Raw genomic sequence first — 10,910 nt, forward strand, 5'->3', positions numbered from 1 at the left:
AGGGGGGGGGGGGGCGCGCCCCCTCCCCCACCCGCCTGGTCCTGAAGCTGCGCCCCCCTCGCCCCCGCCCGGCCCGCAGAGCCCACGCGGACGCAGACGCTGCTGCGGAGCCTGGGGGAGCTGGTCAGGGGCGTGTACGCCAAGTACTGGGTCTACGTGTGCGCCGGCATGTTCATCGTGGTCAGCTTCGCCGGCCGCCTTGTCGTGTACAAGATCGTCTACATGCTCCTCTTCCTGCTCTGCCTCACCCTCTTCCAGGTACCAGGGGCGGGGCACGGGGTGCGGGCGTGCGGGGCCGCGCAGGCTGGCCTCACCGCGCCTGGCCGGCCGGCAGGTCTACTACAGCCTGTGGCGGAAGCTGCTCAAGGCGTTCTGGTGGCTGGTGGTGGCCTACACCATGCTGGTGCTGGTGGCTGTCTACACCTTCCAGTTCCAGGACTTCCCCGCCTACTGGCGCAACCTGACCGGCCTCACGGACGAGCAGTGAGTCTCGGGCGCGGTGGGGGCGGGCGGCGGCTGCCACGCTGCCAGTACTGACACCCCCTCCCACACAGGCTGGGGGACCTGGGCCTGGAGCAGTTCAGCGTGTCTGAGCTCTTCTCCAGCATCCTGGTCCCTGGCTTCTTCCTGCTCGCCTGCATCCTGCAGCTGCACTACTTCCACAGGCCCTTCATGCAGCTCACCGACCCCGAGCAGCGCCCCCCGCCCAGCGCCCGCTCCCTGCGCCGCGCTCACAGGTGCGCCGTCCTCCCTCCTGGGGCCTGGGGGTCTGCAGAGTGTCCGCTGAACCCGCACAGGGGAAGGCCGGTGTCGGGCGGGAACGGAGGCTGTACGGTTAGCGCGGGAGACCCGGAACAGGGTTGAGGTCTCGGCCGCCGCCTGCCGATGCCGGGGCCTCCGGTACCGGATGTTTTCCCCGACCCGCGGGGATCACGACGTCAAGCCGGGCCCCGCCCTCCCACCTAGTGGCTGCAGCACAGGGGCCCCAGCGCCGGGGTGGGATGGCAGGTGGGGCTTCTCTTGTCCCTGGGGAGGCAGGAATGGGAGGGGCTGCAGGGCACCCCAGGAACGCGGGAGGGAAGGACACTTCGGGGCCCTGTCCCAGGCAGGACACGGTGAGCGGGACCCCCCTGCTGCAGCAAGAGGAAGAGGAGGCGGCACCCAGAGACGAGGGGCTGGGCGTGGCCGGCCCCCACCAGGCCATACACGTCTCGGAGGGTAAGCTCAAGGTGCCCGGACCCTGAGCCCGGAGCCCCGTCAGTACACAGGCCGGGATGGCCCAGGCCGCAGAGGCCCTGTCCCCTCCTCCTCACTGTGCCCCCAACCCCCCAGCCGGCAAGTGGGGCCTGGTGGCTGAGCGGCTGCTGGACCTGGCCGCCGGCTTCTCGGACGTCCTTACCCGCGCGCAGGTGCTCACGCGGCGCCTGCTGGAGCTGCACGTCTGCAAGCTGGTGGCCCTGTACACCGCGTGGGTGGCCCTGAGGGAGGTGAGCGTGGGCGGCCCTGAGGGGGGCGAGCGTGGGCGGCGCTGAGGGGGGCGAGCGTGGGCCCGCTCAGCGAGACTCGCTGGCCTCCCCGGAGCCGGTACCGGCGCGTGGCTGCGGATCGTGGGCCCACGGGGAGGGCGCAGCTCTGCCTGCCACCCTGCTCCGCGGCCACTGCCCGCCTGCCCACAGGTGTCGGTGCTGAACTTCTTGCTGGTCGTGCTCTGGGCCTTTGCCCTGCCCTACCCCCGCTTCCGGCCCATGGCCTCCTGCCTGGCCACCGTGTGGACCTGTATTATCATCGTGTGCAAGATGCTGTACCAGCTCAAGGCCGTCAGCCCCCACGAGTACGCCAGCAACTGCACCGAGGTACGGCCGCCGCTCCCGCTCGGGTGGAGGGCCGGATGCAGAGGGCCTGTCCCCGGGGCCCGGGCTTGCTGCGGAGGACCCACTCCCCAGGTCAAGACATCTGGGTCCAGAGATGTGTCCCGACCCGGCCGACTTCCTGACGGAAGGGCAGGTCCTGGCGTGAGGGGCCTAGCGGCCCGACGTCCGCTGGAGGGAAGTGCGGGGCTGCTCAGGGAAGCCCACCCATAGATTTCTCTCCACCCTCCCAGCCCCTGCTGGTGGCCTCCCTGTCCCCAAACACCATGTCTCCTTCCCCACTGACGTGGGTCGGGGGCTGACAGCCCCCCGTGTCCCTGGTTGAGGACAGCTGTGCTCTGGCCCAGACCCATCGGGGCTGTGGCTGCCGCGGGGTGTCGCGCGGGGCTGCTGGCGGTCCCTGGGGTCAGCGTCCGGTTCCTGATGGGGAGCAGGTGCTGACACCGCCCCTCCCCCAGCCCCTTCCCAACAGCACGAACCTGCAGAAGACGGAGATCCACGAGTCCTTGCTGTACCGGGGACCCATCGACCCCGCCAACTGGTTTGGGGTGCGGAAGGGCTTCCCGAACCTGGGCTACGTCCAGGTGAGTGCGGGACAGGTGGGCCGGGGGAGGGGGGGGGCGGGGCCTGGGCGTGGGCGGGGCCTGACTGCCCACATCCCCCAGAACCACCTGCAGATCCTGCTCCTGCTGGTGTTTGAGGCCGTGGTGTACCGGTGCCAGGACTACCACCGCCGCCGGCTCCAGCTGGCCCCGCTGCCGGCCCAGGCCGTCTGCGCCGATGGCACCCGCCAGCGGCTGGACCGCGACCTGCCCAGCTGCCTCAAGTACTTCGTCAACTTCTTCTTCTACAAATTTGGGCTGGAGGTGAGGCGGGCGTCGACCCTCGCCCCCTCCCTGGGCAGGGCTGAGCCACTGGGGGTCCTTGCCAGCCTCTGTGGGGTCTTCTGCAACGGGCAGGCCCGGGGCGGGGGGAGGGGCCACCACCGAGGGTGCCAGGTCCTCCAGCTGAGTTGGCCATGCCTGGAGAGGGGCCTGCAGAGTGAGGGCAGGGCGCTGGGGCCCCGGCTGGAGACGGGCTCCGTCTCGACTCCACCACGCAGCCCCTGCCTTGGTTCCCCCCACCGTGGAGACGTGTCCGGCCTCTCCGTCCCTCCAGGAGGGCAGCCTGGGCCGCTGCCCCTACCCCGGGCACAAGCGCTCCCACCCGAGGCTGCCCAGAGGCAGAGCCAGGAGGGCTCCTCCCCCGGCTCGCTGTGTCCCCGTCCTGGTCACCTTGTCCCGCTGTGCCGCCCCCAGATCTGCTTCCTGATGGCCGTGAACGTGATCGGGCAGCGCATGAACTTCGTGGTCGTCCTGCACGGCTGCTGGCTGGTGGCTATCCTCACCCGCCGGCGCCGTGAGGCCATCGCCCGCCTCTGGCCCAACTACTGCCTCTTCCTGGCGCTCTTCCTGCTCTACCAGTACTTGCTGTGCCTCGGCATGCCCCCTGCCCTGTGTATCGGTGAGCAGGGTGGCCTGCGGGTGGGCGTGGGCTCGGGGTGAGTTGGGCGTGCGTGGCTGCACCCCACCTGGGCGTCCCAGCCCCTGGAGTGGCCTCGGCCCCCTCCTCCCCGTGCGAGGACTCGGGGCTGCAGCTGTGCTGACTCTCGGGGGCCCTGCTGGCCCCCTCGCGGCTCTCCCCTAATCCTCTGCTTGCTCTTTGCCCAACGTTCTTTTTTTTCGGGGGGTACGCGGGCCTCTCGCTGTTGTGGCCTCTCCCGTTGGGGAGCACAGGCTCCGGACGCGCAGGCTCAGCGGCCATGGCTCACGGGCCCGGCCGCTCCGCGGCACGTGGGATCCTCCCGGACCGGGGCACGAACCTGTGTCCCCTGCATCGGCAGGCGGACACTCAACCACTGCGCCACCAGGGAAGCCCCCCGCGTTCTATTTTGAAAACTTTCAAACAACCGGAGAGGTTGGGAGAATAGTCCAAGGAGCAGCTGTACGCTCTTCCTGGGCAAATGGGAGTCAGTCTGGGCTCCACGCTCAGTACACCCAGGGCGGGGACCCTCTGTGTTCAGGACGGTGACCACACACGGCCGTCCGTCCCTGGATGATACCCCGGTCTGATGCGCCATCCATACTCAGCGGCCTCGTCCTCAGGGCCCTGTCCCTGGTAGCTGTGGGCTTTGACCAGGAGCTGACGGGAGTGCTTGGCCACCCTCTTCTCCCATCGCCTTTGGTCAAGGCTGTCCCACCCTCTGTCTGTTGTGACCTTTCCAGAGTCAGGCCAGGGGGTTACAGAAAGCCCTGAACTTGGTATCGTGGGTTGTGCCCCAATGCTTAGACACCGGTGAATGCTTGGGGAGGAATGGTCCGTGACGGGGAGGCAGTGGCCATCAGGGCGTTGGGGGCCCCCAGCCCACCCTGTCAGGGGACCCGCGCTCTGCCCCCCGTGTCCACGTCTGCTGGCTCTCCCTGCCGTTGGCGGGACTTCATAAAATGGACGTTTTGGATTTCTGTTATTCCTGGTACGTTTGTTACTTGGCTTCTCTGCGAGAAGGAGCTTTGATTTCTCTCTCTCTGCTCTGTTTCCTGTTGTCTTGTCAGCGGGTGCAGGGCTCTGTCTGAACGCTTTGTAATGAATCCTGTGTTCCCGTTGACGTTCAGAGCGTCTCAGAGGTGCCCGTGGAGCCCTGCGAGCAGGCACTTTGATGTCCTCGTCAGTATTTTTGGAAGTCAGGCCCCTGCCCTGTGAAAGGCCCCTTTCGGGTTACAGTCTGTGAGTTTTGGCTGCAGAGTAGCAAAGGCAGAGCAGAGCTCCTCGACGTCCTTCACCCAGTTTCCCCGATGTGAACGTCAGCCTCCAAAGCGACCCAGCAGGGCAACCAAAGTTAAGGAGCAAAATGGGTGCCAGGCCACCAACCACGGCCGGAACCACGGGCCGCATGGCTGTCCCCAGGGGCCCCCACGCAGACCCCGTGGGCCGGCTCCTTGGGCTCCTTTGTCTTTCATCACCTTGAGACTGGGGGGAACAGGAAGCGAAGCGGTCGTTTGTAGAACACCCCTCAACCCAGCATCGACGGGTGTTTCTTCCTGTGACCAGGTTACGTACTTCTGGCAAGAAAACCACAGCCGTGACGTGCCCCTGTCAGTGCGTCACGCTGGGGCTGGAGTGTCTCATCGCGGGCGACACCGCTTTTCCACCAGTCTCGCCACTGCTCCGTCACTGTCGCGTGTTGACTGGCAGGGCGGGCGCAGGACCCGGCAGGAGTCTTGTTTCCGTGTAAACCCTCGCCCGCTGGTTTTAGCGCGCTCGGTGGGTCTGCCCGCAGGGGCTGTTTGGTTTTCTCGGTGATTTTGTCTCTTGTGGTCACTGATCGACGTCGTCCGTAAAGAAGAGCTGCCGTTTCTCCCCACTGGTCTGTCCGGTTGTTTGCTTACCTGCAGAGAGACGCTCTGGCCTGTATTCCCAGGCTCCTGCTGCACTCCTGTCGCTGGTGCCGTGTCCACACCGTCCCAGCGTTGGCCCTGGGATACGTCCCCACTCTTGGCTCCACCAGTGGCTGCTGCCTCAGGAGCGCCCCCTGCCCCCAGCCCCAGAAGTCGGCCCCCGCACCCGGAGCCTGGTTCCTTTCACTGGAGGGTGAAATTCAGAAACCAAGACCTGGGCCCCGGGTGTGCGTGTTGCTATGCGGTGTCACTGCTCCCCTTCTTCGTCTTGGTGGACGGTGTCTGTCTTCTGTCAAGACACCGTTTGCAGAGTTACTTCGGGCAGCTCCTTTCTTCCCGGCCCCTCCTGGGAGGCGCGTCATACACGCGCTGTCCAATCAGATCACCTGTCGGTCCGCGCTCCGTCCCGGGCTCCCCCAGCCACGTAGTAGAATTCACTGTGTGGTCCTGACCAGCGTGTAGAGCTGTGTCCGTCCCCAGGTCCCTGCCCCCCACCCATCCCCAGCGACCACCGTGCTCTCCATCCCTATGGTTTGCCTTTGGATGGCGTAACCTAGGGGTCTGGCTTCTCTCATGAGATGCAGTTACAGTGCGTTGGGCTGTGGCCTGGATGACGCTTCGCTCACGTTCCTTGCTGGGCAGTTTTCCACGAGTTGGGTGCACCAGAGTTGGCTTGACCTTTCCCCCCTTGGATGGCACTGGGCCGTTTCCAGGTCTGGGATGTCGGATGTTTGTTTGGTGGTGCACAGGTGTTTGTGTGGCCGTGTTTTTCAGTTCTCTGGGATGACCCACCAGGGTGGTCCCGCCCCTTCCCCTCCACGCCAGCACTTGACATCCACACGGTTTTATTTTAGCCGTTCTGACAGGTGCGCAATGAAGCCTCATTCAGGTCCACGCCGACCGTGGCCCACACACGGGGCCGTGCCCCGCCCACCTGCCCACGTGCCCCCTCCCCAGCCACCGGCACCTGGGGCACACGTCCGTGAGAACTGGGCTCGCTGGTCCTGTGTGCCCTGGAGACTCCGGGTGGGAGTGGGCGTCCAAGCGACTCCCGGGGACGCTGGGGACGGGTTGGGATGGTGGGTGATGTGCAGCCTCTTCCCACAGACTACCCGTGGCGCTGGAGCCGTGCTGTCCCCGTGAACTCCGCCCTGATCAGGTGGCTGTACCTGCCTGACTTCTTCAGTGCCCCCAACGCCACCAACCTCATCAGTGAGTCCCCCGGGGCCCCTCGTACACACGTGGCACTGCTGGCCGTGCAGGAAGCCGTGCAGGTTCCCGCGGGATAGGTGGCAGGCAGGCGCTGACCCTCCTCTCCGGCCAGCGAGGGCTGCATCGTCCAGGCCTTGCCGGCTGGTCCAGTCCTACAGTTCCCTGGGGGGGCGTGTCTTCTGGGAGTGTGCCTGGTCCCACGGGCCCACCTCACGTGTGCGCTCCCTGCCACATGGTTTGGGCGCAGGTGGGCGCACAGGTGGGCACACGTATGGACGTGGGGGAGGACACAGGTGTGCACGGACTGATGCCACGTGGTGTGCAGTCAGGCTCACGTTGGACTCATTTCCTGACACCCGTGTGGTGCATGTAGACTCCCACGTGTACACGTGCAGAACACGTACACAGGCGTGTTCCCCAACATCCACGTGCACATCCACGCCGTGTGTAGGTGCCGCTGTAAACCCGCCTGCACGCTTCCGCCTGGGGCCTGGGGGACGAGGGCAGTGCCGGGCAGGATGTGCCCTGCGCCCCGTCGTGGGCCAAGCCTGTGTGCAGCCAGCGCTTCCGGGGCGTGGCGCGGCAGTGGCCTCCTGTGTGCCCGCAGATGACGTCCTCCTGCTGCTCTGCGCCTCGCAGCAGTGGCAGGTGTTCTTGGCCGAGCGCACGGAGGAGTGGCAGCACGCGGCAGGCACTAACGCTGACGGCCTGGAGCCGCTGCAGGGGGAGCCCAACCCCGTGCCCAACTTCATCCACTGCAGGTGGGCGCCGCAGAGGCCGCGGGGCTCCCGGGGCCGACAGACGCACCTGGGCTCAAGCGGGACTGAGCCAGGACGCGCGCCGCCAGGGGTGCCTCTGGGGCCGGGACGAGGGGCGGACGCCGGCCCCGCAGCAGAGGGGCCGCCCGGGAGTTCCTCTGGTCCTGGGCTGCGGCGGAGGCGGCGGTGACCAGGGCCCAGAGTGACGCTCCGCCCGGCAGGTCCTACCTCGACCTGCTGAAGGTGGCCGTCTTCCGCTACCTCTTCTGGCTGGTGCTGGTGGTGGTGTTCGTCACGGGGGCCACGCGTGTCAGCATCTTCGGGCTGGGCTACCTGCTGGCCTGCTTCTACCTGCTGCTGTTTGGCACCAGCCTGCAGCAGGACACGCGCACCCGCCTCGTGCTGTGGGACTGCCTCATCCTCTACAACGTCACCGTCATCGTCTCCAAGAACGTGCTCTCGGTGAGCCCGGCCCCCCGCCCCCCGCCCCCGCCCCCGCCCGGGAGGGCCCGGGCTGACCCCCCTCCCGCCCTCAGCTCCTGTCCTGCGTCTTCGTGGAGCACATGCAGAGCGGCTTCTGCTGGGTCATCCAGCTCTTCAGCCTCGTGTGCACGGTCAAAGGCTACCACAACCGTGAGTGGGCGAGGCAGGCGGCCGGGGCCCCGAGGCGCGTGGGGACACGCGCGGCTTCCCGGACCCTGACCTGGCTGGCGTCCGTCCGCAGCCAAGGAGATGCTGGGCCGCGACCGGGACTGCCTGCTGCCCGTGGAGGAGGCGGGCGTCCTGTGGGACAGCGTCTGCTTCCTGTTCCTGCTGCTGCAGCGCCGCGTCTTCCTCAGCTACTACTTCTTGCACGTCCGGGCCGAGCTCCGCGCCACTGCCCTGCAGGCCTCCAGGTGGGCCCCCCGCTGCGCCCCGGGCTGTCCCTCCGCGACGTGACCCGTCCCCTAGAGGGAGAACCAAGGCGACAGACCCGCTAGGACCTTCTCGGTACCCCCGTGGTACGTGGCCTCGGCCCCGGCTCTGCCACCAGCTGGCGCTTTGGGCCGGTTGGGGCCGCCGCGCTGGCCCGAGGGCGCATCCCCACGCTTTGGCTGATGGGCCAGCGGCGCTCCCATCCCCCCCACCCCCATCTTCTACCCCGTTGAGACTGGAGGCCGCGGGAGGGTCTCCCTCTCACAGAAGCAGCACGTGACGAGGCGAGTGTCGAGCTCGGTGGACTGGGCCCCTGCTGCTGTGAGCGGGCAGGACCTGGGACGCCAGGCTGAGCCGGAGCTAACGCCCCACCCCCCTCGCTGCCCCACAGGGGCTTTGCCCTCTACAACGCTGCCAACCTCAAGACCATCGAGCTCCACCGCAGGGCGGAGGAGAAGTCGCTGGCCCAGCTGAAAAGACAGTAGGTGCCGTGTGGGTGGGGCCGTGGGCTCTCTGGCCCCGCCCCACCCGGCGCTGAGCCGCCTCCCGCCCTGCAGGATGGAGCGCATCCGGGCCAAGCAGGAGAAGCACAGGCAGGGCAGGGCCGGCCGCGGCCACCTTCAGGGCTCCCTGGACCCCAGCCGGGAGCCAGGTGAGTGTGGACGGAGCCTGAGCGGGCCCTGCGTCCCCGTGTGTCCATGCCCGGTGGAGCCTGCTTGCATCTGTGCCGTGTGACATCCCACGGGGCTTCCGGCCGACCACCCTGTGCTCTTTGGTCACTCTCTGTCGCCACAGGCCACCTGGCCGGCCCGTGACTATCCGTCTGCACTGGCAGTCCTCTCCCCCTCCTAGGGCACCACACTTGGCCGGCCCCTTCGTTGCCCTGGGGCTCCCCGCTGGCTCACGCTCACCCCGCCCCTCCACAGGGCCTGGCAGTCCAGGGGGCTCCTCCTCGCCACGGCCACAGTGGTGGCGGCCCTGGCTGGACCACGCCACAGGTACTGCCTGCACCTGGCCTGTGCTGGCTGCCCTCTCAGAGCTGCTGTGCGCCAGGCAGGCCTCCCCCACCCTGGCCGCTGTCTCCCCCGGGACAGAGGGAGCGCGCCCTGCGCTGACCTGCCCAGCACCCCCCAGGAGCTCTGCGTGCGGGCTCTCGGGCCTTGTGCTGAGCCTTGCTGTCCTCGGGCCACGTCCCCGACAACAGGCTCTGTCTGTCCCCTGCTTCCTAACGCTGGGGCTCGGAAGCCTGGATCCCGGCTGCTGGGCGGCGCCGGCCCTGCTTTCCCCGCCCTGCCCCCCCGCGTTCCTCTCACCCAGTCTGGTCTCGTCCCACCGCTCCTGCCCGTGTCCCGTGCACCTGCCACAGTCCCCCAGCCTGCCGCTCGCGGCCCCCGGCCCCCGTGGCCATCCCTGGGGCGAGGGTGGCGTGCAGGCCTCGGCCCGGGGTCCCAGGCTGCTGAGGGAACCCAGCGTGGCCGGGCTGTCACGGGACCCACCCCAGACCGAGGAGACGGGTTTGAGGGTCCGGGGGAGGAGGCGGCGGCGCGGAGCCCGGGCTCGGGGGCGGCCAGCTCTCAGCGACCCCTGCCCACAGTCATCCGGTCCGGGGATTACTTCCTGTTCGAGTCCGACAGCGAGGAGGAGGCGGCGCAGCCCGAGGACGCCCGGCCGTCGGCACAGAGCGCCTTCCAGGTGAGCACCTGGGCTGGCAGGGCCGCCCGCGGGGGACGGGCGCCTCCCCGGCCCCATCCCGGTCTCCCGCGCCCAGAAGTCGAGCGGGAGAGCGGGCTCTGGGGGTGCAGGTCACGGGCGGCTGTGTGTCCCTCAGATCACCCAGGCCTGTGGTGGCCACTGTGGCCTGCAGACGGGCTCAGCGTGTGCTGGACACACATTCTCCTGTCCGTCTTTGGGCCCCTGGCTCTCAGCACGGGGCCTGGCGTTGACAAGCAGGACATGCGGGGTGGGCTGCACGCACCGCCCCGTCCTCCCCCGACAGTGCCGTGGCCCCTTTCCTGCCCAGGCTCGGGGAGCTGACGGCCCCCAGCCGGGCCTCCTGACCCCAGGCTCCCCAGCTAATGGGATCAGAAGGCCAGGGGAGGCCGAGCGCTAACCCAGGGCCCTGGCCTGCAGATGGCGTACCAGGCGTGGGTGACCAGCGCCCAGACGGTGCTGCATCAGCAGCGTCAGGAGCGGGCAGAGCAGCTGCCCACGGGTGAGTCCGCTGCTGGCGGGGTGCAGGGAGGTGGGGCTGCAAGGTGCTGACCAGCACCCCTGTGCCCAGGAGGTGACCCACGCCAGGAGGCAGAGCTGGCAGAGGGCTTGGAGGATGAGGTAGCCGGTGAGTTGGCCCGAGGGCTAGGGGCTGGGGGGCTGGGGGTCTCCCACGAGCCGTCCCTCCAGCGCCCCCCTGCCCCGCCCTCGCCGCAGGCCGCAGCCACGTGATGCAGCGAGTGCTGAGCACCGTGCAGTTCCTGTGGGTGCTGGGCCAGGCGCTGGTGGACGGGCTGACACGCTGGCTGCACGACTTCACGCGGCACCACCGCGCCATGAGCGACGTGCTGCGCGCTGAGCGCTACCTGCTCACGCAGGAGCTGCTCCGGGTGAGTGGGCCGCCCCCGCCCCGCCTCCGCCCCGCCTCCTGCACTCCACACCACGCCCACTGAGGGCACCCCCCCCCCCCCCCCCCCCGCGAGGCCCTCTCGCCCACCCCGGCCGCCCGGCGC

At 68.5% G+C, this 10,910-nt stretch overlaps 1 protein-coding gene across 7 annotated transcripts in view; it reads left to right on the plus strand.

Annotated features, from left to right (window-relative positions):
• The window catches only part of PIEZO1 (piezo type mechanosensitive ion channel component 1 (Er blood group)), a 57,097-nt gene that overhangs the window by 39,882 nt on the left and 6,305 nt on the right, over positions 1–10,910 (plus strand). For 5 of the 7 annotated variants that reach the window (XM_024124870.3, XM_024124871.3, XM_024124874.3 and 2 more), the window contains 21 exons: positions 80–258; positions 335–483; positions 555–737; positions 1,106–1,218; positions 1,333–1,487; positions 1,677–1,853; positions 2,327–2,452; positions 2,534–2,734; positions 3,167–3,371; positions 6,410–6,514; positions 7,122–7,275; positions 7,494–7,734; positions 7,809–7,905; positions 7,997–8,168; positions 8,579–8,668; positions 8,745–8,839; positions 9,114–9,185; positions 9,782–9,879; positions 10,318–10,399; positions 10,469–10,525; positions 10,615–10,787. In XM_024124870.3, the coding sequence (XP_023980638.1) occupies positions 80–258; positions 335–483; positions 555–737; positions 1,106–1,218; positions 1,333–1,487; positions 1,677–1,853; positions 2,327–2,452; positions 2,534–2,734; positions 3,167–3,371; positions 6,410–6,514; positions 7,122–7,275; positions 7,494–7,734; positions 7,809–7,905; positions 7,997–8,168; positions 8,579–8,668; positions 8,745–8,839; positions 9,114–9,185; positions 9,782–9,879; positions 10,318–10,399; positions 10,469–10,525; positions 10,615–10,787 (2,924 nt within the window). The remainder of the gene's footprint in view (positions 1–79; positions 259–334; positions 484–554; positions 738–1,105; positions 1,219–1,332; positions 1,488–1,676; positions 1,854–2,326; positions 2,453–2,533; positions 2,735–3,166; positions 3,372–6,409; positions 6,515–7,121; positions 7,276–7,493; positions 7,735–7,808; positions 7,906–7,996; positions 8,169–8,578; positions 8,669–8,744; positions 8,840–9,113; positions 9,186–9,781; positions 9,880–10,317; positions 10,400–10,468; positions 10,526–10,614; positions 10,788–10,910) is intronic. The other 2 variants (XM_024124875.3, XM_024124873.3) reach the window with 2 other exon arrangements.

The sequence above is a fragment of the Physeter macrocephalus genome, chromosome 17 (genome assembly GCF_002837175.3).
Source record: "Physeter macrocephalus isolate SW-GA chromosome 17, ASM283717v5, whole genome shotgun sequence".
Lineage (NCBI taxonomy): Eukaryota > Metazoa > Chordata > Mammalia > Artiodactyla > Physeteridae > Physeter > Physeter macrocephalus.